General features: G+C 44.8%; 1 protein-coding gene across 6 annotated transcripts in view; it reads right to left on the reverse strand.

Moving 5' to 3' along the window:
- RABGAP1L (RAB GTPase activating protein 1 like) overlaps nt 1–27,867 on the reverse strand; it is a 483,894-nt gene that overhangs the window by 82,847 nt on the left and 373,180 nt on the right. For 4 of the 6 annotated variants that reach the window (XM_067532377.1, XM_067532378.1, XM_067532379.1 and 1 more), the window contains exon 19: nt 13,728–13,856. In XM_067532377.1, coding sequence (XP_067388478.1) covers nt 13,728–13,856 — 129 coding nt within the window. Of the gene's footprint in view, nt 1–2,859; nt 3,028–13,727; nt 13,857–25,464; nt 25,639–27,867 lie in introns of those variants that run through there. The other 2 variants (XM_067532387.1, XM_067532381.1) reach the window with 2 other exon arrangements.

The following is a 27,867-nucleotide window of genomic DNA, read 5'->3' on the forward strand; positions in this document are numbered from 1 at the left end:
TAATAAGGACCATGGCACCAACAGTCCCTCAGCATCTTTCTTAACTACATCAGCAATGGGGCTGAAAACACAATGGATCTTTTTCATGTTAGTCTTTTTGCCTTCTCTTTTATTAAAAACACCATAGCTTTCGGTCTCTTAGCTTAGCATTGAATCAAATCATTGGTTCATTTAATTTGTCCTCTGTATTGGAACGTGAGACTAATTCTTTTCCTGAGCAACTGTGTGGCATCTGTCATTGGTTCTGATTATCTGACCCTGTGTGTTTAGGGATCCTGGCTGAAGCTGAGAAGAAGTTGGGCTACAAGTGCTATGAGGCCAACAGCAATAAAATATCAATGACAAATGAGGATTTAGAGTGCTTAAAATATATGGATGAAGGACATTCACCAAAGGACTGCTCAGTCTTTACAGAGAAGGAGACTTCACATTCTCATTCAAACTCAATCAGTTCCAAATCATGGGGACTGAAAGATCAAACTTGGTCAGGTTCTATATTTGTGGAGATGTGACATATTCTAAGATTTCTAAGAACACAGGTAAAGATAATCCCCTTTCTCAGCAGCAAGACCCTAGTGTCTCCGAGCGCTAGGGAGCCTTCTCAAATTGTTCAGAGGGGAGAGCACAGGGTTTGGTCACATTATTGGAGGTTATAAAAATGATGAAAAAATTGCACATTCTTCACTGTCCCACTGCTCAGAGATGAAGTGCCCCAGCCATCACAGGAACTGGGGGCCAAGGAGGGTGGCAGCATTTCGGCACTAGCTCTGTTGTATCTGAAGGAGCAAATTTCTTCTGAAGCTGCCTTGTTGCTAGCTTCTACCTGATTTTGTAAGCTTTCTCAGAGCTGATTGCTCTGCAAGATCCAAAAAGAGATGGTGTACAAGATGAGGATCTTCCACCACTTAGAAGGTTTCTCCACCTTCAAGCCAGGAGAGCAGATTTAATCCTGAACAACTCCCTTAGTTCTGAACACGACATCCAGGAGTGTTCAAAGTCTCCTCCTGCCCAAATTGGGAGGGAACAAAAGGTTCCCTCTGTATTTTTGGATCCCAGAGTGTCTGTGGAGCCCAGGTATCCATCTTAAGAGTAGGAATTTGCAGTGATCATTCTCAATGGAAAACTAGGATTTAAGGCATGGAACTGAGCAAAGTAAAATTTAGGATGAATTCCTAACAATGTGGCCTGTTAGACTATGGAATAGTTTCCCAGGGACACCATTGTATTAGTTGATTTAAAACTATAGTTAACTTGGACAAGACTGTGTAGAATATAAACTGTGTGTAGGGAAGCAATGTTTCCCTAGGTTGCCTGGGGAGATGGACAATGAGTTAATAGGTTTTTTACATCTCAGATTTATAGGATTTTTGGAAAATCCATGGCTCCAACACAACCTTCTAATTTTTACTCCTCACACAAGTACAAATATATACAGAAAAACAATAAACAAATTGCTGCTTAGAGAACACCAAATGTTTATATTACAGTATGGTCTCAAAGCTACTTTGGAATTTTCCATTGGCTGCGATCTAGCAATATTTTTAAAATTGAAGTAAATCTTTGTATATTATTTTCCTATTTATGTGTTTGATCTGACTTAGAATGTCAATTGCAATTTTAAGAAAACAAAAGCAGTCTTACTAATGTTTGCGCATCATAGAAATGTAGACTTAGCCAACTCTGGGCATTTTTGTCAGTGCACAATGGAACACTAATATATCAAATTCAAATAAGAGATATGTAGGATTTGAATAAAGGAGACGACTATCTATGAGTTCCAGATGCACCCATTCTGGGGCATGGAGTCTTGCTGGTCCCAAGGAGAAGGGAGAAGCCACCCTCTTCTTTGAGGACTTATGAAAGGATTTGTCAGTCTTCCTATGAGGGTATCTTTCTCTACCCTCTTCATGCTTCCCCTCAGCGTCCTTGGATCTGCTGATGAGATCTATTGGTGCCGGATGGGCAAAGATCAGAGGCTCTTCTCAATGTTGTGGTGAGCAGGAAGGGCCTGGATCAGATGAAGAGCTCCATCAAGTGCCTGTGGAGTCTGAACACCCAAGATTGTCTATATGAGAGGGGAAGAAGTGGTGGATCTCACTCTTTGATGGGATGTGAGATTCCCTGTGGCAGTAGAGGCAGGTCTTGTGCAGATTGCTTACTGGGAAGACCCGAGGGCAGGCAAGGCAAGGCAAGGTTTGAAGCCTGGGACTTTGGGCATAAGTAACCTGCACATAGGGGAAATAAATGGAGGGGAAAACCCTTGCTGTCCACTAACTAACTACTACTTTAAAAGTAAACTATTAAAAAGAGTAAGATAACTAACATTAAAACTATGTACAACATTTACAGATAATGGATCAAGCTGAAGGTAGACACAGGAGGGTTCTGTCCCAGATGGCCAGTGCCAAAAAGGAACTATAGAGACAGTCGGTCCACACCACCCCTTATATACTCAGGTTGCAGCATGACGAGATGCAAGGCATAGGCAGACCAATGAGAATTTCTGGTCCCTGGCACACAGAGTGCATGCACACGCACAGTGACTACCCATAGGGACCAGCACTCAAAAAAGAACTCCAAGTTCAGAAATGATTTTGTAAATGGAAGACTTTAAATAACTAATTTTGTACCATTTCTGATGTTGTGACTACTACAGCAGTGTTAAACACCAGCTCTACTGGGGATCAGTGACACTTTGTTTTAAAAAGATAGGATTGCACAGACCAAAGAAACACCAAATATGTTTGACAAATTCTGTGTTGCTAGACAAATATATTTGTTCATGTAAAAATAAATGTACAGCATCCTAACAAAATAGACCCACCTTATCTGAGTTAAGGGAAATTATGAATCTAGAGGTTTATGCAAGAGTACTGTTCTTTTGTAGCACTTCAATCTGACATTCAGAGGTGCCTGTTCATTGCACTGTTATACCATGAATCAGAGATGTAGTCCAAGTAGAGAATAGAGTGTGCAGTAAAAAACATGACTCTCCTTATTATGATGACAGGATTGCAGCTCTGCAAACTGGAGATAACAGCACAGGGATAGTAAGTGGAACTGAACATCAGCTTTTAATAAGAAATCCCACATGACATGGCAGCACTTTCTATAGGCCTGAAAACAATTCTCTCCACTTTGATTTGGCTTCTTCTTCAGAAATTGATAAACAAGCAATTTTTTTCTGTCCTTTATGTTGGAAAATTAATTTGATGCATCATTGGCAGAGCCAGGAGAGTGAACATCTCTTGCAACCAGGGAGCCTTTCTACAAATATCTCCTTCACTTTTCTGCTGGGTTTTGGATGATTCTCCCCACCCATTGTGGCAAAAAACAAAATTTGTAGCCCTTCCCATTGTGAAGATAGAGTCACACAAATCTATGAATGGTTACTGCAGGAAACTTTCCAGACCAAACAGCAGTTTCAACAAAGGTGTGAACATTATCACTAATTTACCTCAGAGAGGTGTTAGCTTCAAAGCCTAGTTGGAACCATTTAAATAGCAATATTATTAATCAATGTTGTTTAAAGCTACCTAAAGAACAATTTCCAGTTGAAACAAATTTAGCATAGCTTCTACTAACTTTGTTTTTTCTTTTTGGCTCAACTATTAAAGTTATTATCTACATACCACCAAGGTCCTGCCTCAAGGCAGACCCAAGGTCATGTCTAGGATGCACAGATAACCTTGTTAACATGCACCAGTGACAAGAGTTTGGGTAACTTTCATATTGAAAAAGCCACAATTTTGTCAAAACCATCAACTGCTGTTTATGTAAGGTGGTGAGAGCAGCACTCCATCTTCTTACACTACCAAGCCAATGGGAGAACCCGACTAGCTCTGAAGTGTGCATGGAAAATAAGGTTGGAAGTGGCTGCTCTCATCAGGCTTTAATGTGCTGCTATTACCAAGTCTTTCCTCCCACTGGGAAGAAGGTGAGGAGGGATTAGAAGAGAAGCTGGCTAGCATATGTGAGCTATGTGAAGGCAGAAGAGCAGCCATTAACCAACATGTTTAGGCTGCAGGGAACCAAGCTCCCTGTAATCCCTAAAAATCTGCTCTTTTTTGCGATCTCTTTTATTTAGTTCCTGTGATGTCCCTTGTAACATGATACACTCAGTGCTGGGATGCCTCCTGGTGGCTGGGTCTGAGGATTAGCTCTCACCTGGTCTGGCACCCCTCTGTCAGTTGCCCACACTGTGGCTTCTTTCCTTCTGGGACTTGGGGTGTTCCCTCTTCATGACTCAGTCACAATTTAGTCTTTCCCGTCTAGGTGTCAAAGTCCCACTGAACAAGTGTTCCATATACCATGGTCAGGGAGCCTTTTGGTTCAAATCCAGTGCCACTTTTCCAGGGACTGGTAGAGGAACCTAGTCCTGCCCACTGTTCCGAGTTCCAGCACAGGGACCTAGCAACCATGGTCTACTCATTCTCACACCATGATGCTGTTTTCTCTGGTCTCCTTCCTATCTCACTTCTCTAGCTCCCAGCCCACCTCTGGGTTTACCACTCTGGGTTTCCTGCCCGAGTCTGTAATTCAGGGTAGGATCCCAGGGTTTACTCTCCTGCTAGCACACGCCTTGGTTCTAGCCAACTCCCTTTCTCTCTGGCAAGTGAGTGCAGAGGGTCTTCCTACAGCCTCCTCTTCCTCTTGCTCTCACTATCCTGACCTTATATAATCCTAGCTTGTCCCTGTCTAGCTGGGCTTCATCTTCAGTTATGCTTGAGCCAGCCCTGGCTCTCCTCCAGGTGCAATCTATAAGGTTAATTGGCCCTTTTTAATCTGCTCAGGTCTCATGTGGGGTGAACACCCCATCACACCCCTCTAACTGGTTCTCCCTGTCTTCATAGTAACATAAAAAAGCATAGACCTTTGGAATGGAGGTGCTGCACAGGTACTTTGAATAAAGGAGCTGGTAGAGAAAGACAGTCAGAGTCACTGCAAGGGAGAGCTTACCTGAGGACTAAAGAAGGTGAGAGAGGGGATGAACAGCAGCGGGGGGAACAGAAAAGCCAAAAATAGTGGAGTCCTTCTCCAAGGAGATTCAAATGATTATGTGTTGCAATCCAGAAAACAACCAAATCCAAGTGTGGCAGGGGTAGGCTTTCTAAGAGAACTAAACTGGACTCAAAGAATTTTATCCTTCACTGTTCAGGCATTCACAGATCTCTGCAATGGTTTCCATTAGAGTTTGAGAGATTACACACTGAAGTGGCATGAAGCAACTGTTGCACAGACCCATTATGCAATGTGGTGTCAGTTGTTAAATTAAAGGCTCACTATTGCGCTTACCAGTGATTAATCTAGAATAGGCTCTTCCTTTATCCTTCCATTACCTAAACTGGGTTTTCCTGGGATACAAACAACTTGTGGAACTTCCTGCCACAGAATATCTTTGAAATTCATAGAGCTGAAGGCCAGAAGGAGCCAATACATCCTCTATTCTTCACCTCTTGTGTCGAGCCCAATTACTTGTGTTTGACTGAAGTACAACTTGTGTTTTGGTTAAAGCATATTTTCCAGAAGGCATCCAGTTTCGATTTGAAGATATGAAAAGATGGATATTCCATCACTTTCTCCTGATAACTTGTTCCAGTGGTTAATTGACATTAACATTTGAATAGCTTAATAAGACTCAAAAAGAGATAAGCAACATATGAATAAGAAAAACATCTGCAATTAGACCCAGCAGTATAGCAATTAGAAAGGCTTTCATTCCTCATGCTGGAGGTTATAAATGAATAGCTAGCTGAGATCAGGAAGAAAATTCCATTCTCTCCAACCATTTTATAGACTTGGCCAGATACATTATGGAAGGTGTTTGCTTTCCATACGGAACAGGCCATTGCCAGAGGCAAGATACCTGACTACTACTATCTTCTTCTGGTGGGATGACTGGAAAAGAGGCAGAAACAAAAGTGAAAAATCCTTGTTCTTCTGTACTTTGTAATAATTATAAAATAGTGTCTTACTTCCTACTGGGAGAATGAACAACTGGCTCCTTCATTTAATATGCTCTGCGTGGCAAATACAGCTGTGAACAAGACTGTGCTTTTTCCCTTAAATTCTAAGCAGATAACTTTACAGTGCCTACCCTTTTCCAGTTGGGGACAAAATAAATCACTCCTTGGATTCTGTAAATGCAGGGCAAATGCAGCAGTCAAATTTGCCATTGGCTGTTGAAGATTTATGCTGATTTTGCAGTTATGTTACATGTTTGAGGTTGTGCAAGATGCAGAACTATGTAAGAATTTCCATCAATCTAATTAAATAGTACAAGTTACTTCTAAAGTGTCCCTCAAATGCATGGATGATCCCAAAACTGACTAAAAATCATAGCATTTCTTGCAAATTTCCACTGACCTTAATCATTAGAGAGCTCCTAACTACTAAACCATTCAAATCCAGAACCGCCATACTTAAATCTTTGTACCTGTCAGTGATTGCTGGAGCTATTTGAATGCCTCTCCAAATAAGACCTTCCATATATTTTAAGCATTTACCCAGTGTCTGAATACTAGCTCCCACACCACGAGGTACCCAGCTGATATTTGTATGTGACGATGTGGAAGAAAGATGAGGCCAAACCAAGGTAGCACAAAGTCATGGCCAAGTTTGACTGATGGTCTCTGGTCCAGAGATCTGGTGAGTTTCTGTAGTCATCTGATGGCAGTTGCTGAAACTGAGGCAACATGGCTTTTCTCCCTACAGGAAAAGGCCCCAGATCCTCCAAAGACCTCTTCAGAGAAACTTCTATTGTTCTGCTGAAACAATATTCTATTGTTCTGCTAGGCTTCTTCCTTCTACCTGGCAGATAAGATGCTGCTAGATCTATTGAGTTGGCAATACAAAGCTCCCACAATAGGGTCACTTCCTCACAGAGTGAGGGAGACCTCCCCTTGCTTGTTGAAGTAAAACATTGCCACTGTGTTGTCTTTGAGGACTAACAGGCTGCTTCCCCTGATTTGTGATAGAAGTACTTTGCATGCCAGTCTCACAGCTTTCAGTTCTCTGACACTGATATGAAAAGTTAAGTCCTCTAAGGACCATTGTCCGTGGGGCTGTAGAGAACCCAAATGGGCTCACCATCCCAGAATGCCTAACATGCATTGGCTAGGTTTGTCCACCAATTTATGTGAGGACATGGGAGGGCATTCTTACCACCAAGTCTGACTGAGGGCAGCTTGGCGAGTAGAGTGATGACAGCCAGCCCTGCAGTGTTCTGAGGCACAGTCTGGTGTATTGAACCATGTAGGTGCAAAAGGCCATGTGACCTAGAAGCCTCAAACAGTTTTGTGCTGTTGTTACCAGGTGGGCCTTCAAACATCTAACGATTGATCAGATTGCTTGGGACCTGGAGTCTGGAAGAAAGGCTCTCACTTGAGATGAATCCAGTACAGCCCCTCTAAACCCTATCCTCTGGACCAGGGAGAGGAGAGTTTTCTGTGTTCCTTGAACATTGACTGGATCAGGGCAACACTTGTGTTCTTGCAGTTCAGACTGGCTCATGATCAGCCAGTTTTCCAGGCAGGGGTAAACCTGAACTTTGGAAAAATGCAGCTACTACTACCATGACTTTTGTAAAGATCCTGGGAGCTGCTGATAGGCCAATTGGCAATACAGCGAACTGGTAATGATTCTGGATTTACCAGAAATTGGAGGTACTTCTTTTGACCTTGATTCACTGCTGCATGGGAATAGGTATTTTCTAAGTTGAGAGTGGCACACCAGTCCCCAGGATCAAGGGAAGGGATAATAGAAGCTAGGGTGACCATGTGAGCCATTACTTTTTAAGAATTTGTTGGGTTGATGCAGGTATAAAATTAGTCTGAGATTTGCCCTCCCTACCCATCTTTGCTTCTGGAATTAGGAAATATCAGGAATAAAACCCCTTCTCTCTGAAACCACCTGGAACCTCCTCTATGGCTTCCAAGCAAAGGATCGATTGTTCTTCCTGGATAGGGAATTTCTCATGAAAGTGGACCCTGAAGAGGGATAGGGAGGTAGGGTGGATGGGAGGAATAGAAGCAAACTAAAGAGTATATCCCACTTCCACAGTGCTCAAGATCCACTGGTTTGAAGTAACTCTGGACCAAGTACTATGGAAGTGGGACAGATGATTTGTGAAGGTGAAGGAGTTTGGGTCTGGAGAGATGGAGATTTATATGTTGATCTTGACTGGCCCATCAAAACGACTGCTTTGCACTTCCTGGGTGTCTTGAAGGGCCAGGAGCTGGAGCAAATCAACAGGAGGGGGAGGCCTACACGTATAATCCGTGGACCTCTTTTTTGACAGATCCTTTCGAGGCAGAGGAGTGGAATATTGGTGCATTTGTTGGAGATTCTGGACTTAACAGGGAAGACCTGAAGAATGCAACCAGGATGATCTATATAATCCAACTGCAGAAGCCACGGTTCTAGCTGTCGAATTTGCTGTGTCCAGCCCTGCCTGCAATGTAGTTCTCACAACTAAACTGCCCTCATTGATCAGGAAAGAGAACTCCTGCCTAGCGTTCTCGAGGAGCAACTCTGAACTTTTCCATGGAGCCCCACAAATTAAAATCGTACCACCCAAACAGACCCTGTTCTGTTGCAATATGCAGCTGTAAAATCCCATCAGATAAATTTTCCTGATGAATAAGTGCAGTCTCATAGCATCTTTTGATTTGGGGGTGGCAGTCTGGTGCCCCACCATTCCCATTAGCTGCTGTGACAACTAATAAGCCCAGAGGTGGATGAGTATAAAGGTACTCAAAACCTTAAAGAGGACACATAGTATTTTCTTTCTACCCTTTTAGATGTCAGAGGCAAAGAGTCTGCCATAAAGCCTCTATAGGTTCTGGTATTCCTTCGTGAATTGGCAGAGCTACTTTGGAGGAATCCACAGATGATAAAATGTCAACCAGGCAACATGAGAACTCCTTAACCTCTTTGACCTGTACATCTCAGTCTGCAGCCACTCTCCTTAACAACTTGTGATAAACTTTAAAAACATCAGGAGGGGGTGGAGTTGTCCTGGATGAAACAGCCTCAGCTGGAGACGGCAAAGAGGAGGCTAAGACTGGAGGTGGTAGAATCTTTTCTATCAGCTGTTGCTCAGATTCTGGAACCTCTTCTTGATGCTCAGTACTGGCCCGGTACTGGACTCTGAGGACTGAGCTGCTCAGTGAGCAGACTCTGCCCTCCTAGATAAAATCACTGAGTATTCATGGTATGGGGAAGATCTGGAAGCTGGGGGAACCCTCTGGGTTCCAAAACAGTCACTGATACAGGGCAGGGCCCTATTGTCCTGGCCACATTCCCACAGCAGGTCCCACTGAAGGGTTACAATGGTAGGTCAGAAGAGAGGGTCTTGAGGAGACCAGCAGGTCCTGCTTCAGGGTTGTGAGACATAAGATCCCAACTCCTAGTCCAGTGACAAAGATTCCCCCTCCTCTGACCATAGGGGGCTGATCCAGTCAGTCTAATGGGGGGATCACCACCATCATTGCAGGCTTCCCCTGAGATGGTACCAAGGACCTGTCTGCCCCAGAAGCAGGCAACTGTGGTACCAGCGGTAGAATTAATGGTGGATGGGACATCAGTAACAAGGGATCGGACTTCTGTAAGGAAGGAAACACCAGGACCAAGAGGCAGAGCAGATTTCCTGCAGCAGCAAATGCCTCCTGGGTTGCCAGCACGGAGAGGCTCTCTTGTTGCAGTGCTGAAGAAGTTGATGGTGCCGCTCCTGGCACCAGGTTCGACAGTGCTCCTTGCGGCACTAGGGCTGACTCAGTCAACTTAGGCACTGATTTGGAGGAAGAGTGCTTAGGTTTCAGGTGCACTATACTCAATTCCTTACCAGATTTAGAGGGTAGAGACCTTCCCCTGGCTGGGTCCTCACTGGAAATTTTCTATTTCTTCCCCGTTATGGGCAAGAGAGGATGGTGCTAGGATTCTGCTAAAGCTGGAGGCAAGTTTCTCACTGAAGCTGCAGCACTTGGTACCAAGTCAGATCAGGACAGAGGCCTGAGTGCCAACTCCATCAGCAAGAATTTCAGCCTAGCCTCCTCGTCTGTCTTCCTCATAGGCTTGAACTCCCTGCAAATCTGGCACTGGCCCTTTATGTGTGCTTCCCCCAAGCACTTCAGGAAGCTATTGTGCAGATCGCTCACAGGCCTCGAGCAAGAAGCGCACAGCTTGAAGCCTGGTGACCAAGGCACACCTTTGTACTGTGAAAAGGAAACCACCCAAACAGGGAAAACAACAAATCTGAAAAACTTTGTTTTTTCTTTAAACACAATTAAAACTTACTAACTATCCTAACTATACAGAAGACTAGATTCACTATCCACTATATTGTAAAAGGCTGAGAGAGAGAACTGTTTTGGTACTGAACAGAGTTCCAACGATTGTAAAAAGGAACTGAGGGGGTTAGGGGTGGCTCTGCCTTTTATAACTGCAAACAGTGAGGCACGGCAACAGGGGGAGCTCAAACTGCCCAAAGGGTACTGCTCAGAGAAAAAATTTCCAAAGGCCATACACTGGGTACACTAACCCCAAGAGCGGAATTCACATGTGCAATCACTCAAAGAAGAAATCAATGATAGGGTAATGAAGTTCAGCTCAAACCTTTTTACCAGGCTTGGCTGCTCCTGGGCTTCCTATAATCGGACTGCTAGATCCCCTCCCACCTCTCTTATGTTTGAGTAAACTAATGTGCCACTTGCTCCAGTGAGTCAGCAGAACACACTTAACATTCCTTCACAGGACTAATACCTTCAGACAGGGTGGTGCGTGGTGTTTCATACAAACACAGCTAGCTTCTGACACAATCTAAATTGATACTTTTCTTTTCTTTTAATTCCATTTGCCTCCACTGCCAATAACCTTCTCATCATTCTTGACCTTGAGTTGTCCTTCCCTTCCCTCCAACAGTGCCTACCTGCATGTGCATACCTCTGTAACACTAGCTATGTAGGACAGTGCCTTAACTCCACTTCTGCTGAGCTCATTTGTGCCTTTATCTCACCTTTTAAACTCCAGCAAAATTCTGTTTCCTGCCTTCTTAAACAAACAAACTGTGTTCACATTCACACCCTCAAACAACTCAGCTGACTTCCAATTCATTTTGGGGTTTAGTTCAGAATTCTCTTCCCTGTTTTAAAAAGACCCCATGCTCTTGCTAGAGTTGACCTTATAGCCTTGGTTTCCTCTTCTCTTGCTAAACTAGTATTGGGTTCCATCCCTCCCAGGGCCCAAGCATAATTTTTTCAGGCCCAGTACAAACTTGTAACACGGGCCCCTTCCCACACACGTACCACAATCTCTCATCCCATACATACAATCTCATGAGCCACGACAATAATTTTCCTCATGCTAATGGGGGTTGCAGCCTCTGGGCCCTGGTAAAGTATATCCTTTTCCCCCCCACATGGGGGCCCTGATCCCTGCACACAATATGGCTATCTTTTATGAAAGAACTCTCCTTTCTGCAGCTCTTGCTATCTGGAAGAGCATTACTCAGTTCACCTGCTTCATTTGATCTCCTTCCACTTTTTACAGGTCATATCTGTTCTCCCTGGCTTATCCCTCCTAATTCTTCTCTCCCTCTGTTATTGATCTTTTGGCAGACTGCTTCATCTATTCCCCACACACCACTGTTCCTTGTAATGCATATCATAATATTATCTTGTATTAATTAATGCTGTGAATCAGTTAAAGTTATAGTTTGCTATCCCAACAGATATGAAAGATGTTCCTATATAGAAAATAAAATTGTACTCTATTGAGGAGAAGCTGAGGGAACTAGGCTTAGTTAGTCTGCAGAAGCAAAGAGTGAGGGGAGATTTGATGGAAGCCTTTAACTACCTGAAGGGGCATTCCAGGGAGGATGGAGCCAGGCTGTTCTCAGTGGTGGCAGATGACAAAACAAGGAGCAATGGTCTCAAGTTGCAGTAGGGGAGGTCTAGGTTGGATATTAGGAAAAAGCTTTTTCACTAGGAGGGTGGTGAAGCACTGGAATGGGTTACTACCTAGGGAGGTGTTGGAATCTCCATCCTTTGAGGTTTTTAAGGCCTGGCTTGACAAAGCCATAGCTGGGATGATTTAGTTGGGGTTGGTCCTACTTTGAGAAGAGGGTTGGACTAGTTGACTTCTTGAGGTCCCTTCCAACCCTCATCTTCTATGATTCTATGACACTCACCCAAGCATTTTAGGCAGCTGAGATGGGGTTGCTTAGTGACATTGGCTTGCTACATGAGCACCACAATTTAAACCTTGGAGACAGGCATGGCTCCAGTACCAGTAGCACCAAAATTTAAACTGGTCAGAATAAAGATCTAAAATTGAAACTTACAACTAACACTAAATAACTACTACTTCTAAGAAAACGGGTATAATTTACAAGAAATGAGGGAAGAACTTGCAGTAGCAAGGCTGAATTCACGCCAATAACTGTCATGGGTAGTAAGAAGGAACAGAGAGGGCCAGAAGAGGCTCCATCCTCCTCCACACAATGGCGCACAGCAACAGAGGGCACCTGAGCCGTCCCGATGGGTTCTGCTGAGGGAAAAAAATCTCTTGACAAACATGCACTGGGTGCACACTCAGCCATGGTGAGATGGATATGTGCAGTTTGAAGAAAAACTGTCACTCTTTGTTGATATGTAGAAGTAAATTGGAGTTAGTGGTGTTTCAGATGGAAGGCTGAGGTGCATTGGCAGCATTATTTGGGGAAATTTGCACAGTATTTGCCTTCTATGTGCTGAACTCAACCTAGTGCTGAGAGTCTGTCACTTTCATGAGATAAGTGTTTTAAAATTAATAAATACAAAGTACTAGCCAAATAAAGTATTAAACTAAAAAAACAGAAATAAATTAGTTCTCAATAGTGCATTGTGATTAAATAAAAGCTTCATTTTCTCATTTCTTCCCAGAGGGAAGCTCATACTTTCTGGTGATAGAACTCTCAGCCCATTTTGTTGAGCATTACCTACACAATTCCAATTAATAGGAAAGGCTTAAGACTTGAGTTAAGAGTTTGTGTTTAGGACCAAAATTTGCTACCAAATGGTTAAGCTCTCTCTACTTCTATAATCATTCCAACAGAAAAATGCCAGAAGGAAGAAGAGATCCCTCACCCCAACATCCCATCTCTACATCCTCTTGCATTTTACCCATTTAAAGTTATTATTTTCCCTGGCAAAGACTTACAGAAAAACTGTAAGCGTTTCCCCAGGTTAGCCATCCTTCACTACTGGAATGCTATCCTACTACAGAACTCCTAAGAAGCCTGTTGGTTGCAGATAAGGCTTTGGATAGAGTACCATTTGGACAGAGGACCATTGTCTTGGTAAGAATAAACTGCAAGAGAGATTGTCTTCTATTCCAAAACATTTACATTATAAAACTCTACTTGGTAGATGAATAGGCAAGACACCTGGTAGCCCAAAGTGACAAATGTCTGTGAGAGCCTATCTGACATACCATTCATCTTTTTAGTCTTTTTATTACTTACAGATCAAGTAATTAAGAGACATCTCTGCTTTTACTTTCCAACTATAAATCAATTTCACTATTCTAATTAGTTGCTTTATTCAAAGCAGATTTTGAGGAAAAAAGCCTGATGCATTATTTTGTTTAAATATAAAAAGATTAAGAATTTCACTTTTATTTCCACATTCTGCCGTCTCTTTCCCGGTATACACTTTGGCTGAATTAGAGATAGTGAAGATCACTCTTACCTTAATGTTGCAGGCCTGTTCCATCAGTCTTCTAGCATTCTCTTCTGCTCTGTACCTTTTTGGCAGTTGAACTCTGAAGAATTTTAAAGCCCCTTCAAAATCAGCCTGTAAAAGGTCCTCCTTTGAAGTCTGCAATGAAATACAGACAAGAACTATTATAAACACAGAGAACATCCATACTTGCTCTATTACTGGATTTATCATCTGCTAAATTTATTCCAAATAGCCAGTATTCACATTAGCTCAAAAAACTAGTTCTCTAGGACAACTGCTCTCTAACCTATACCTCATAAGATGAAATGAAAGTCAAGAGTACATCCAGAAAAATCCCAGGCAAAGCAGCATGATAAGAGGCCTTTAACAAGCTGATGTACTTATCTTTCTATACCTGGAGGCTGAGAAAGTGAATCTGGCAAAGCCTGTCAAGATGGAACTCAGGGACAGAAAAAGCTAGGAGGAGAATTATGATGTTGTTGAGATGGTTTGTGCTTCTTAGATTGTTGCTGAGTTTAGTAGCTCCCTGCTAGAAAGACACTGTATATGAACAAAAGAATAACCAAATAGTTCCCTGTGGAACCCTACATGAGAGTTTTTGGGGCAGAACAACACTTGTTATCTGGAATCACACACAAAGGGAAACAGTGCTACTCAAGCAACTCCAGCTACTCTTTGGGGGTCATGAACCTGTCAACCATACCTTGTGATTAGTGGTAGCAAAGATTACCTACATGCCCAAAAGAATCAGCATGGACATTTGATCCTCTGTCATTGGGAGATCATTAAGTCAACACATCCAGTGTAGTTTGTGTCCCATACATGGGTCTAAAGCCTGAAAGATGTGTCTGATACATGGGTCTAAAGTCTGAAAACTGCCGAGTTCCCCTACTGCAACCGTTTCAATGACCTTTCCTAAAAAGGGAGATGAATACTCGTCAATAACTGGCAAGATTGTCAGTGTTCAAGTGGCATGCTTCAGATGCCACCCTCATGTGCTCAGCTACTCAAGAGATTAGTGGACCATGAAAATGCACCCTGGCTCTTCCTGCCACTTTAACAAATTAGATACACAATTTTAAGAAATTTTTAAAGGCTTTTTCCTCTGACATATGCACTGTGTCGTCTCACTATGGAAAATGGTTTATAATACAAATGGGAGGGAAAAAATAAACACCTTCACAATCTTGAGTACAGGTGAAAAACTGTTTTAAGTTTAACAAGATTGTTCCTGTCAGGCTGCTCCTTCCATCTCTTCTAGGCCCAGCTGCTACTGCATTTTTAAGAGGGCTCTTGTATGTGGCCAGCTGGACTGCTTCCTATGCTTGACTGTTTCTGGTACATGCTTTTACAGCCTGCAGGTTTTTTAATTGAAATATAATTTAAAGCATTTGGGAAAAATTATATTTGCTCTTAAAAAAAAAAAAAAAGCTTTTTTATATAGTAGATTTAATTATTTTTATGTAAATGAGACAATCCTGCAGTAAGAATATCCAGGTACACAAGGCGTGTATCACTGATTCATAAATGAAAGCATCAGGATGATTTTCTCCATGTAGATTTTCACAGATTTTAAGGCCAGAAAGGATCATTAGAACATCTAATGTGATCTCCTGTATAGCACAGGCCATAGAATTTGATCCAGTTATGCCTTTATGGAGCCCAATCACTTGTGTATGACTAAAGCACATCTTCCAGAAAGTCATCCAGTTGATGGGAATGGGACCATTCTGAATGCAGTTCTCCTAGGCAACTACAAAGTCAAGCCCTTGGACCTGCAAAAGCACCACACTCCTATAGCACTAGTTTTTTATAAAAAACACCCAAAGCATTGAACCAAACTTAGATGCAGGCCACTTGCTAGGAGTACCAAATTCTGTCTTGTATAATTTACATGTATTATTTTGTTGTTCTCCCAAGCTATTGCTTGAATCCCTGGTATAATAATGATTTTCTATTTAACTCCTAAAAATCCCTGAAAAACAAGGTTACTTACCAGTAACTGTTGTTCTTTGAGATGTGTTGCTTATGTCCATTCCAATATAGGTGAGTATATGCCACCATGCACGGGTTTCCGGAACCTTTTTCCCCTTAGCAGACCCCGTAGGGTCAGCTCTGGTACCCCTGAAGTCCCGCATGCATGCTGCAGTATATGAGAGACCGCCAACCCTACAGCCCCTCACTCCCTTCTTTCTGCCAACTCCGACAGTGGGGACGGAGGGTGGATGTGGAATGGACATGGGCAACACATCTCGAAGAACAACAGTTACTGGTAAGTAACCTTGTTTTCTCCTTCGAGTGCTTGCTCATGTCCATTCCAATATAGGTGATTAAAAAAAATACCTTGGAGGTGGGTAGGAGTTACCGGTGATCTGCCCTCAGCACGGCTCTGCCAAAACCCACGTCCTCTCTCGCCTGTTGAACGATGGCATAGTGGGACATGAAGGTATGCACCGACGACCAGGTGGTGGCTTTGCAGATTTCCTGCAGGGGCACTCTCTCCAGGAAAGCTGCAGAGGAGGCCTGAGCCCTGGTGCGCTGTGGTAACACCTGGAGGTGGCACATTCACCTGCTCATAGCAGCACTTGATGCAGGAGGTGATCCACGCAGAGATGCACTGGGTGGACACAGGTGATCCTTTCATCCGGCCCGCCACTGCGATGAAGAGCTGCGTCAATTTCCGGAACAGCTTTGTCCTGTCAGTGTAGTAGGCCAGGACTCATCTCACGTCTAGCGAGTGCCATCTCCACTCCTCCTCCAAACCGCATGGTTTGGGAAAAAACACGGGGAGAAAAATACCTTGGTTATAATAAAATTGGGAGACCACCTTGGGCAGGAAGGCTGGATGAGGTCTCAAATGCACTTTATCCTTATAGAATATGGTATAAGGGGGCTCTGAAGTCAAAGCTCTAATCTCAGAGACCCTCCTAGCCGAGGTAATGGCCACCAGGAAGGCTACCTTCCATGAAAGGATGAGCAGAGGCCTTGAAGCCATGGGTTCAAAGGGGGACCCCATAAGTCTAGAGAGGACCAGGTTGAGATCCCAGGGAGGCACCGGGTCACGGACCTGCGGATAAAGCCTCTCCACCTCCTTGAGGAACCTGACTGACATGAGGTGGGAGAACAGGGATCTTCCCTCTACCGGCTGATGGAAGGCTGAGAGGGCCGCCAGGTGGACCTTCAGGGAGGCCAGCGCCAGACCCTGGAGCTTTAACTGGAGCAGGCACTCCAGGATTGCCTGGATAGAAGAGAGGCTTGGCAGAATACCCCGGGACTCCACCCAGGAGGTAAACTGCTTCCACTTAGCCCGATACATGACCTGTGTTGAAGGTTTTCTGCTGCCCAGCAGAACTTGTTGGACCTGCACCGAGCAGGCTCTCTCCCCCTCCGTCAGCCACAGAGCCTCCAGGCCGTGAGGAGCAGGGAGTCCAGGTCCAGGTGGAGCAAGTGACCACGGTTCTGGGAAAGCAGGTCGTGCCGTCCTGGGAGCTCCATGGGGGGGTGATCGACAGGTCCATCAGCATACTGAACCAGTGCTTTCTCGGCCAAGCTGGGACGATGAGTATCATATCCGCCCTGTCCCTCTTGATTTTCAAGAGAACCTTAGGCAGGAGCGGAATGTGGGGGAACACGTACATGAGGGTCCCCGTCCATTCGATGAGGAACGCGTCCGATACTGAGCCCGGCTTGCGACCCCGGAGCGAGCAAAACCTCAGGCACTTCTTGTTTCAGGATGACACAAACAAGTCCAGTTGGGGAACACCCCACTTGTGGAAGATGGAAGTCACTACCTCCAGGTGCAACAACCTGTCGTGGCGGGGTAGAAACAATCTGCTGAGGCGATCTGCCTCGTTGTTCCTCACCTCTGGGAGGTGAGAGGCAGACAAATGAAAGCTGTGCCTCACTGCAAAGTCCCACAGGCTTATGGCTTCCTGGCAGAGGGCCAAGAAGTGTGGACCCTCCTGCCTGTTTATATAAAACATGGCTGCAGTGTTGTCCGTCAGCACCTGCACCACCCTGCCCGCCAGGAATCTGAGGAACACCTTGCACACTAATCTGACAGCCCTGAGCTCTTTCATATTGATGTGCAGGCGCCTCTCCTCCCCCGTCCAGAGCCCCTGAGTGCCCAGGTTGGCGCTGATGTGGGCTCCCCATCCCACATCCGAGGCATCAGAGATCAGGATGACCAACGGGGCTAGATCCCTGAAAGGTTCGCCCCTCAGTACTGCCCTGGGGGTCAGCCACCAGTTCAGGGAGGCTAGGACAGACGGGGGGACCGTGACCACCCTGTTCAAGGGGTGTCTGCTCGGCACATATGCCGAGGCCAACTAAGCCTGGAGCAGCCTGAGCCTGAGGTGAGCAAGCTGCACTATGTACGTGCAGGGTGCCATGTGGCCTAATAGCTGAAGGCACTGCCTGGCTGTTGTCGTGGGGCACCGGTGCAGCTGGACGATAATCGCAGCTATAGCCTCAAACCGAGGTTGCAGGAGGAAGGCTCTGGCCTGGGAAGTGTCCAGATGGCCCTGATGAACTCTATGCGCTGCACAGGGGTTAGAGTTGATTTCTGCACGTATATGAGCAGACCCAGCCTGCTGCATGTGGCACATGTGAGGGTCACACTGTCCTGCATGAGGGACCTGGACCTGCCCTTGATTAACTAGTCATCCAGGTAGGGGAAAATCTGCACACCTCTGAGCCTCAGGTGGGCAGCCACTACCGCCATGCATTTGGTGAATACCCTGGGGGCCAACGCGAGGCCAAAGGGTAGGGCCGTAAATTGGTAATGGGAACCAGCCCCCATAAATCGAAGGAAACGCCTGTGGCTGGGAAGGATAGATATATGGAAGTATACGTCCTTCAGGTCAAGGGCGTCATACCAATCTCCTGGATTCAAAGCAGGGATAATGGAGACTAGGGAGACCACGTGAAACCTGAGTCGCCTGACGTATTTGTTTAAACACTGCAAGTCTAATATGGGTCTTAGACCCCCCCTTCACCTTGGGGATGAGGAAATACCTGGAATAGAATCCTCTCCCTTTCTCATTTTTGGGGACCATTTCCACCGCCCCCAGCTCGAGGAAGGTAACTACCTCCTGCAAGAGGAGCTGCTCGTGAGAGGGGTTCCTGAAGAGGGACGGAGGGGGAGGGTTGTTGGGGGGGAGATGTAAATTGCAGGGCATATCCGCGGAGAACTATCCTGAGGACCCAATGGTCCGATGTAATGCTTGCCCATTCCCTGTAGAAGGGCCTTAATCTGTCCAGGAAAGGACGGGGCGGATCCAGAGAGATGGTAGGGGTGCCACCCTTGGGCACACCATCAAAATTGCCCCCTTATTGCCCAAGCCCTTGGGGGACCCTTGCTGGGAAGCTGGGGACGAGCTAGGGGGCTGATTTCATCTTCCAAACCCCCTATTTCTGTCCCTGCCCCTACTGGGCTGAAAGGGCCTAGGAGGTGGCCTAGGTTGTTGCTGAACCTGGGGCCGCGACTGCCACCATGAAGCCTGGGGCATATACAGACCCAAGGAGTGAAGCGTAGCCCTTGAGTCTTTAAGACCGTGCAGCTTTGCGTCAGTTTTGTTGGAAAACAGGCCCGACCTGTCAAATGGACTGCTGCATCTCCTGGGAGAGCTCCAAGGATTGCAGCCACGAGCACCGCCTCATTGCGATGGCAGAGGCCATAGCCCTGCTCGCCGAGTCTGCGGCATCACTAGAGGTTTGAAGCGCCACCCCAGCCACTGTGATCCCCTCATCGAGGACCGTGGCGAACTCTGAGGCCTGGTCTTGGGGCAATGCCTCAGCAAACCGCATGAGGGAGTCCCAGAGATTAAAGTTTTACCTGCTCAGCAGGGCCTGGTGATTAGCGATTCGAAACTGCAGTGCCGCAGTTGAATAAACCTTTCTCCCAAACAAGTCCAGTTTTTTGTTGTCCTTGTTTTTGGGAGTGGACCCCTGATAGCCTTGTCTGTCCCACTGGTTGGCCACATCCACCACCAGGGTTCCCAGGGCCGGGTGGGTAAAGAGGAACTCAAACCCCTCCACCGAGATGTAGTATTTTTTCTCCACCCCCTTGGATGTAGGAGCGACCGAGGCAGGGGTTTGCCACAGAGCCTTGGCAAGTTTAAGGATCCTGTCATGTACTGGCAGGGCTACCCTTGATGGGCCTTCTGCCCCCTGTACGTTGGAGAGGGTATCTTCCTCCTCTACTAATTCCTTGACCTCTAAGTTTAAGTTAGAGGCCACCCTCTTCAGCAGCTCCTGGTGCTCCCTGAAGTCCCTCAGTGGCGCCTTGTGGTCCCTGGAGGCTGCTTCATCTGGGGAGGAGGAGGAGGACTGCGGCTGCTCGTTCCCCTGCCAGCGAGGTGCCCCACAGAGGGTCCCTCCCCTGGGTCCAATTCCTTGTCCGAAGAATGGCCTTTACATGCTTTGTCCAGTGCAGGGGACACTGACTGGACCCGATGATGGGATGGACACTGTCCGCTGCCCCATCTGAACTCCCCATGGACCCCAGTAAGGCCATTGCCATTAACCCTGAGGCCAACCAGGGGCTAGCATCGGCACTGGCTGAGGAACCTCATGGGGGCATCGGCTGGTCCCATGAGCATCCCTGCTCTTTTGGGATCCCGAGTCACTGGAGTGGTGGCGCCGAGCTCGCCTCTGGCCCTTCGTGCCACTCCGTGCTGGGGACTGTCCTCTTGATGACTCTGAAGTGCAGGACGAGGATCGCCACCGTCTCCTCAAACAGTGCCGATGGCTGGAGGTGCACTCTGAAGAGCTCGATGAGGATGCCTGTCGTCTCGGCACTAATGTCTTCTGGTGCCATTTGCTCTTAGGGGAACGGGAGCAGTGCCGCCGTGAGCCTTGCAGTGCCGAACCCAACTCCGATGACCGGGATCTGCGTCACACTGGAGTGGGCGAGCCCTTTGGTGCCAGGGTCTCCGCCGGTGACCGGGTTCAGTGCTGCCTAGTCGTGGACGAACGGCTCAGTACCGGGAACTGAGAACGCAAATTGTCCGTGTTGCGAGGCGGCCCTCGGGCAGAGCCGCCTTGACTGCATTGCCTCCAGCATCAGGGACTGACTTCAGTGCTGCAGGGAAGATCGGCTCGACGAGTTGGACTCGGAGCTGCTAGCAGGGGAGCCTCCACGCTCTTCCCTCGGTGGCCGTCTGGCGGGAGACTTTTCCACCCCTGCCAGGGGTCTCGACCAGCCTTTGGGGGGACCCAGTGCGGGCTTGCCCCAAAACACCATCCCGCTCTCCCTCGGCGGGGGAGGGGATGGGGGCGCCGAGGCGTGGGCAAGGCCATCAGGGCTCTTGCTGCCTGACAAGCCTCCGGTGTCGACGACATTTGCAGGGATGCTTCCCCACTCCCAGGAGTTGGGGGAGGCTCCCTGCTCGTAGATGCAGACCCCGGACCAAGCTCGATAGGCCATGGCTGGTGCACCTCCGTACTTGACCCCATCCATACCGGAGGCACAGGGGAGTATGCGCACTCCATGTGCTACCGCTTTTTCTTCTTCGGCACCGGAGATGCCTCTCTGCACCGGGTAGACTTTGGTACCGGTGGTGCGCTCTGCACCGAGGAGATGCTCAGCGCCGAGGTGGATCGAGGTGGCTCGGAGGCTGGGCGGAGCGCTGCTTCCATTAGAATGGCTTTTCGCCTAATGTCCTGGTCTTTCTGGGTCCTTGGCTTAAAAGCCTTACCAATTTTACATTTTTCCCTCCAGTGCTGCTCTCCCAGGCACTTGAGAAAATGATCATGAGGGTCACTAAGCGGGAAAGCCTTCCCGCAGGAGGCTCCATGGCTTAAAGTCAGGTGACCCGGGCATGGCCCCGCCACCCTAAACCCTCGAGGGCTTCTAATCTATTACTAAACTACTCTACTTAACAGTACTTAACATTTTAACTAACTATGCAACAACAACAAAGTTCAACAAGGGGAATGGTACTTGAGAGAAGCAAGAGATGTTCCAGCAACCATCACGGGCGGAAAGAAGGAACTGAGGGGCTGTAGGGTTGGCGGTGCCTCATATACCGCGGCATACGCACGGGACTCCAAGGGTCTGCTAAGGGGAAAAAAGTTCCAGAAATCCGTGCACGGTGGCGTGCACTCACCTATATTGGAATGGACATGAGAAAGCACTCAAAGGAGAACAATCTATTTTGGGTCTCTTTTATTATTGTGTAACCAACAAGAATTTTCAGATATTATAGGGCTCAATCCAGAAAACCCTTACTTACATGAATAATCAATTAGATTAATGACTACTCATCTGAATAAGAATTATTTACATGAGTAAGAGTTTGCTGGATTGAGTTTATACCTACTGAAAAGTACAAATTATCAAGTTTTAGGGCAGGTACAAATTGTTTAGCTGAAGCCTTAATATTTGGACTTTTCTACTTCACTTTTCATTTTTAATTGAAAAAAACAAAAACCCCTTATTAATTGAAATGTTAAAGTTTTACAGTGAAAAATCATAAGAAGTCAAAAAATACAAAAGTTGGAATAATGATAATTGATTGCATTTGTTTATGTTTTATATTCTAAGTTGTTCAACCAACAGAAATATTTAGCTGCTTATTAAAACAGGGGGAAAAAAGCAATAGAAAGCAGCATATTTGTGTGTGATGGGGGTGTTCACTCCACATGGGATTAAGGTGGCAAGGTAAACAAATTGACTGCCTTTGTAAATATCAAAGATGTCTATGGCTATACCAAGTTGAAGTTTCAAAGGTCAGTCTGTTTTATTATAACCATGTTTGAAAAAGGGTGGATAAAAAATGTCAGGGTTTTTTATTTTACAATGGATGTGTATTCCTGTATATGTTTAAAAACCCTTCAAGAGATTTTGCTGAAAAACAGAAAAAATACCTCAGAAAAAGCACTTTTGGCTGCAAAGGCACTGTTTTGGAAAATCATAAGAGTGAAAGAGGAGCACAGAGTGCACACTGCTTTGAAATGATGGGCAGTATAATGTACCCACTTGGATTACTTTTTTTCTAAGAGTACACAATGTCACAACAAAGCTTCTCAAAATAGTTAAGAAAATGTGATGTGGAAAATGTGACAGTGACTTGGGTTTGTTTCTTTAATTTAATTCCCCGTCCTACTTTGCAGAAATTTTGGCCCACTTCTGTAGAAACAACATCAACTATGACTCTTATGGCCACCTAGGAAGTGATATGCCATATGAAATTCAGGGTCATCCACACTGTACGCTCTATATTGGATTCTTCACTGTCTTGCATCTCGTGTAGTCATTTACACTTACCTATACTGAGCAGAGAACATTACCAAATCAAAATAGTAGCATTTGACACTCTTTGACCAGAGGTCAAAGTCTGCCCAAAGTGCAAGGCAGTGGAGAGCCATCCTAAGTTCCCTACCATTATATTGGTTTTCTATGCTAAATATTCTTATCCTGTAGTTTCCCCATTTGCAGAAAGGGGATAATGATGCCTCTTTTTGCAAGGTGCTTTAAAAATGTATGGATGAAAAGGAAAGGAACTAGGTGTTAATATTATTATTGTTCTTGCACAATATAAAATGTACTCTTCTAAGATAAATAGGTTAAACTTTACATCTCTTATTTAACTTCTGACATATTCTAAATCTGGTCATCTAAAATCCAAGACTATCCACTAATTTTTTTAAAAACTTTGAATCCATTCCTTTTCCATTGGTAGCAGCAGGTCTGCAATGCTATATGTGACATAGTTCTTCACAGTGCTGCCCTATAAGTATTAGCCATGGATCCCACGTCATTAGCCACTCCAATAAAATAAAGTTGAACTACTGTACCCACTACACCAATAGAAAGTAATCGTTTTGAGAACCAAGGCCTTGTCTACATTAGAAAATAATCTGCCAGTATATTCTTTTAGTGTACATGAGGTTTATACTGGCAAAAAAGAACATTTGCCAGTTTAGATTACACTGTTTAACAGAATAAAACAAGATATACTGGCAAAAGCACTTTTTGCCAGAATATAAACGTCATAAAAAAATCACAATCCTAATCAACAGTACTGTACCAGCAAAAGTTTTAGATGTAGACCTGGCCTAAGTCTTACGCACAGTGGATTGACATCCACCAGAGCAATGCTTATTACTCTGTAACTGAACATACACGATGTCTCTTGCCAAAATCTCTCCAGTGTGGCTATGTGCAGACACAGACATCCAAAAGGCACTTGCAAAATAATCATGAAAGTGTATAGGCCCAAACACAAAATCAAGGACTAGACATACTCAGTCTAACCTTGATAATAATGAAGGACCCCCCACCCCTCAATTAATGCTATTTTAGTTGTCTTTCAGTCAGCATACTTGACTCAGGTGAACGGACAAGTAGAATTTTATAAGGCTGCTATAATTGCTATAGATCATGGTTTTCATGTCACTCCTTAATGGAATACATTCTGCAAACAGATCAGGATTTGGACACATTAGGAGTGCTAAAGGGGGAAGCTTAGACAATGCTTACGGTTTGATTGATTCAAACTTCTTATTAGCCTGTCTCTATGATGAGCACTAAATCCATACCCACACCAAATGGAGTTATTCAAATTTGCCATCACTTTTCGAGTAATTGAAGCTACTTGGTTTGTGATCTAACATCTCACAACGCAGAAGGAAGGGAGTATATCCTAATGAACTATCCACCTTTTTATATCTTAAACATCTTATAATGAACAGATTATGTTCACTTATATAGGTCTATTGCAGAACTTGGAGATCAAGAATAGGTTTCTAAAGTATTGTGAAAAATCAAGCTTAGGTCACTAGGAACAGTACAGGACTGGTTAAAGAAAAATAAAGAAAAAACCCATCCCCCTAGAGAACCAATTCCCCGTTATGAAACTGTCTGGGTCCAACTAAAGAACTCTCTCCAATACACAAAAACCAGACTAGTTAAAATATTTATGTTCAGCTATGTAATACTGGATATTAGATAACATAACTGCCTTGGACCAATTATATTACAGAACTGTAGCCTGGTTTAGTTACAGAAGCATAGAAGAGGACTGGCTACTGGTTTTCAGAGTCTTTTACCTTACTATTTTGTGGATTTGGCTTTGTTCTTCTGCTGTTTCACAAGTGATAAGCAGGTCAGACTTCTCTGTATCATAAAAAGCCACACTAGCTTCAGGCCATTTCACAGACACACCGCTCAGGTGCTCCGGCAGATAAGAGCATCTTTAACCGTTTCCTTCTCAGAGATTATTTAGACATTTTACACCTTGCCAGCTGGATTTTCACCGTCAAGCACAGAAACATCAGAAGTAAGCAAATATATAGCATCATTACTTCAGATTATGGATGAAATTGTCTGTATGTCTGAAATTAACTTTTGGCATCAGGAGTTAAGAATTCCCAATGCTAAGCACCAATGCAATCTGCATTAATATTTGGGAATGAGTGGGGGCATACTGCACTAGTCATCACCATGAAATGATGAATGAAAACAGTCACACCTCTCTCATGGAGCCCTGATTATGACCCCCTCACATCAGTTAAGGAGTGGCACTGATGGGCTCAGAAGGGAGTATCCATCCAGTCCTTCTTGGCTAAAAGGGCAGTGGGCAGGATTCAGTGTTTCTTAGGTGGGCTGTGTAAAGCAGGGAAAAAATGGGGGAATCCTCATGCATCCAACAGCTGCAGAACACCCTTGCCGGCATAGAGAGGGGAAGGGAGGATGGCAGATAAACTATGAATTAATTTCAACAAAATGTGATCTCACCGCAAGCAGCCGAGGCACAAACAGACGATGCCCCATCCCCAGAAGTTCCAGCACACGACATGCATACTCATTCACCAGCTTGCTCCTCTCCTCATGCATGTCCTGTGACTTTTTGACGGATGGTGTGAGCTTGGCAGCTGGGGTTGTGCAAGGTACCCCTTCTTCCATGAGCAATAAGCAGTAAGTATCCAGAGTGAGAAGCACAGTCTCTTAGCCACAATTTGAAAAACTGCAATATCACAGGAGCTAGCCTTAGGTCTCCCAAAGAGATACACACTTCTGCCTATAGCAGGGAATGTCAGCTAATGTCTCAGAAAGAGCAAGGCATCTTTGCTATGATTCAAGGAAGAATATGATCCACTGTGCTGGCTTAGCAGAAGTCCAAAGTAGATTTAAAAAACAAACCACAGAAAACATGGAAAGCAGGAAAATGGCAGAGAATGAGTGCAGGGAAGCTCTGATGGGAGAAAGCCAAAGGATAGCCAGCAGGGCCCAGAGCGTCTGTGGATGTGTGTGTGAGCAGACAGGAGCAGCAATAAGAGCAATAAAGCCACGGCAGTTATGAAGCTGCAAAGAGAAAAGGATGAGCTCATTGCAATCCCTGATTCGTGACAACAGTGGCTGCTGCCACCACCGCCTCTTGCTGTGAATCAGTAATGAAGGGGTAGGAAAGGAGGGGGAGGGGAAAGGAGGAGGTAGGTGAATGAGCATGCAGAGTGCGTCTCGGGGGAGAATGCTGTAATAAGAAGCCAATAGTGAGCTGTTGAACCGATAAGCTCTCCCTCCCAGTCTACCTTAAATCAATGTTAATCAGACAGTTTCTGCTGTTGAATCCTGAATTCACAGATATATGAACTACACTTGATTCTTAGAGGAAATCAAACAGATTGCCAACCAACATATACACCTTCATTCGTATCTGCTTTCAAAAAACACAAACGTAGATTTAATACTGTTCACATATGCATGGGTAGGGCAAGATGCTCCAGTGCTTCCTGGATTATTGCAGGGAAGAGTGAGAGATGCCAGGGCGTATTGATGGACTGCTGATAGATGGAGAACAGCACCCGGATTCTAAGAAGCTGAAATGACATGGCCTACGTTTGTACAGTTTGTGCAATTACAGTTTCAGGTGATATGATTTTAGCAGGCATTTCTGAATGTGGAGAAGATTTGCACTGATGGAACAGAATTTCTGCAAATGTATAAAATATGCTAGAAAAGAACTGCAAATATGGGGAAGAAAGCTGTGATGTCACACCTTCAATTGTTTTTCATTTCTCCCATGTATGGAAAAGGGCAAGTACCTCTGCCATCTGGCTAGATATATTGTTAAAGATTCTGCTTCATCTCATTGCGAGTGTGTTTGAGAAAGCATGCCTTTTATGAGGTTCTGCTTTTAAATCATTCATTTTGAAAATGCATTATACAACAGAACATATATTTGGAACAATTCATATACTAGACTGAAAACTAAAATAATATCCTTGCCTTAGCAGACAATGGAATTCTACATATTTCTAATTTATAGAAAGTTAGTCATTATAGATCTTTTCAAAATCTACAAGTAGATATGATCCTTGAAAATTACACACATTTCCGCAAATACAGATTAGCTTGCAAAAAATTTGTCCGTGGGCTTCCTATATCCAGGACAACCATCTTTAGCAGAGCTATTAGCCAAAATATTATTTGATAAAAAGGGAAATTCCACAATACTGGGTCACCAAATTGAAATCAGAATCAGAATACTCTCATACGTGTAGTCTAAATGTAAAGAGGATTTGACTTATTAAGATAAGTCTGGATAAACGCTGCAACAGCAGTGAAAAAATACTAAATTAAAGTTGATGCAATTCAGGCTAAAGCACCATCTATACTGAATTCCATTCAAACATGAACACATTTTCTTGAACTGACCAAGAACTTTACAGGAAAGGTATTAGCAAAAATAACTCCATCCTCACAGGTCATCTTGGTTTACTGTGACAGACAAAGTAAATGGAAAAATGGTTGGAGCAGAAATGGAAAAAGCTTTGGGCTAACAATGACTGAATGTATCCAAGATTCTTTAAACTCTTATGCATGGCTGTGCAGGAGGCAAAGAAGAAATTCATCATCTCACCCACAGCACCTACAGATTTACTCTGGCAGTGGATAGCCTATTTAATCCAAGCAGTCTTCTCTTGGCAGTTGATTTGAGTACATCCTACTGCAAGGAAATATCTTATTTTGCAAAGTAAATCATTCATATTTGAACTGGGCTGTCTGGAGAACAGAATTTTGAAGGAGTCAAGGCTAGATCATCTCTGACGTAGTTAAGGTAAGTGATGCCCATTGAGGTTTGGGATGTACAGGGAGAACTTTGATCCACCCTCTGCAACTTGCGGGTGAAGGCTGGTG

Source organism: Emydura macquarii, unplaced genomic scaffold, assembly GCF_026122565.2.
Source record: "Emydura macquarii macquarii isolate MOO-44397 ecotype Brisbane River unplaced genomic scaffold, CSIRO-AGI_Emac_v2 contig_3287, whole genome shotgun sequence".
In the NCBI taxonomy this organism is placed as follows: domain Eukaryota; kingdom Metazoa; phylum Chordata; order Testudines; family Chelidae; genus Emydura; species Emydura macquarii.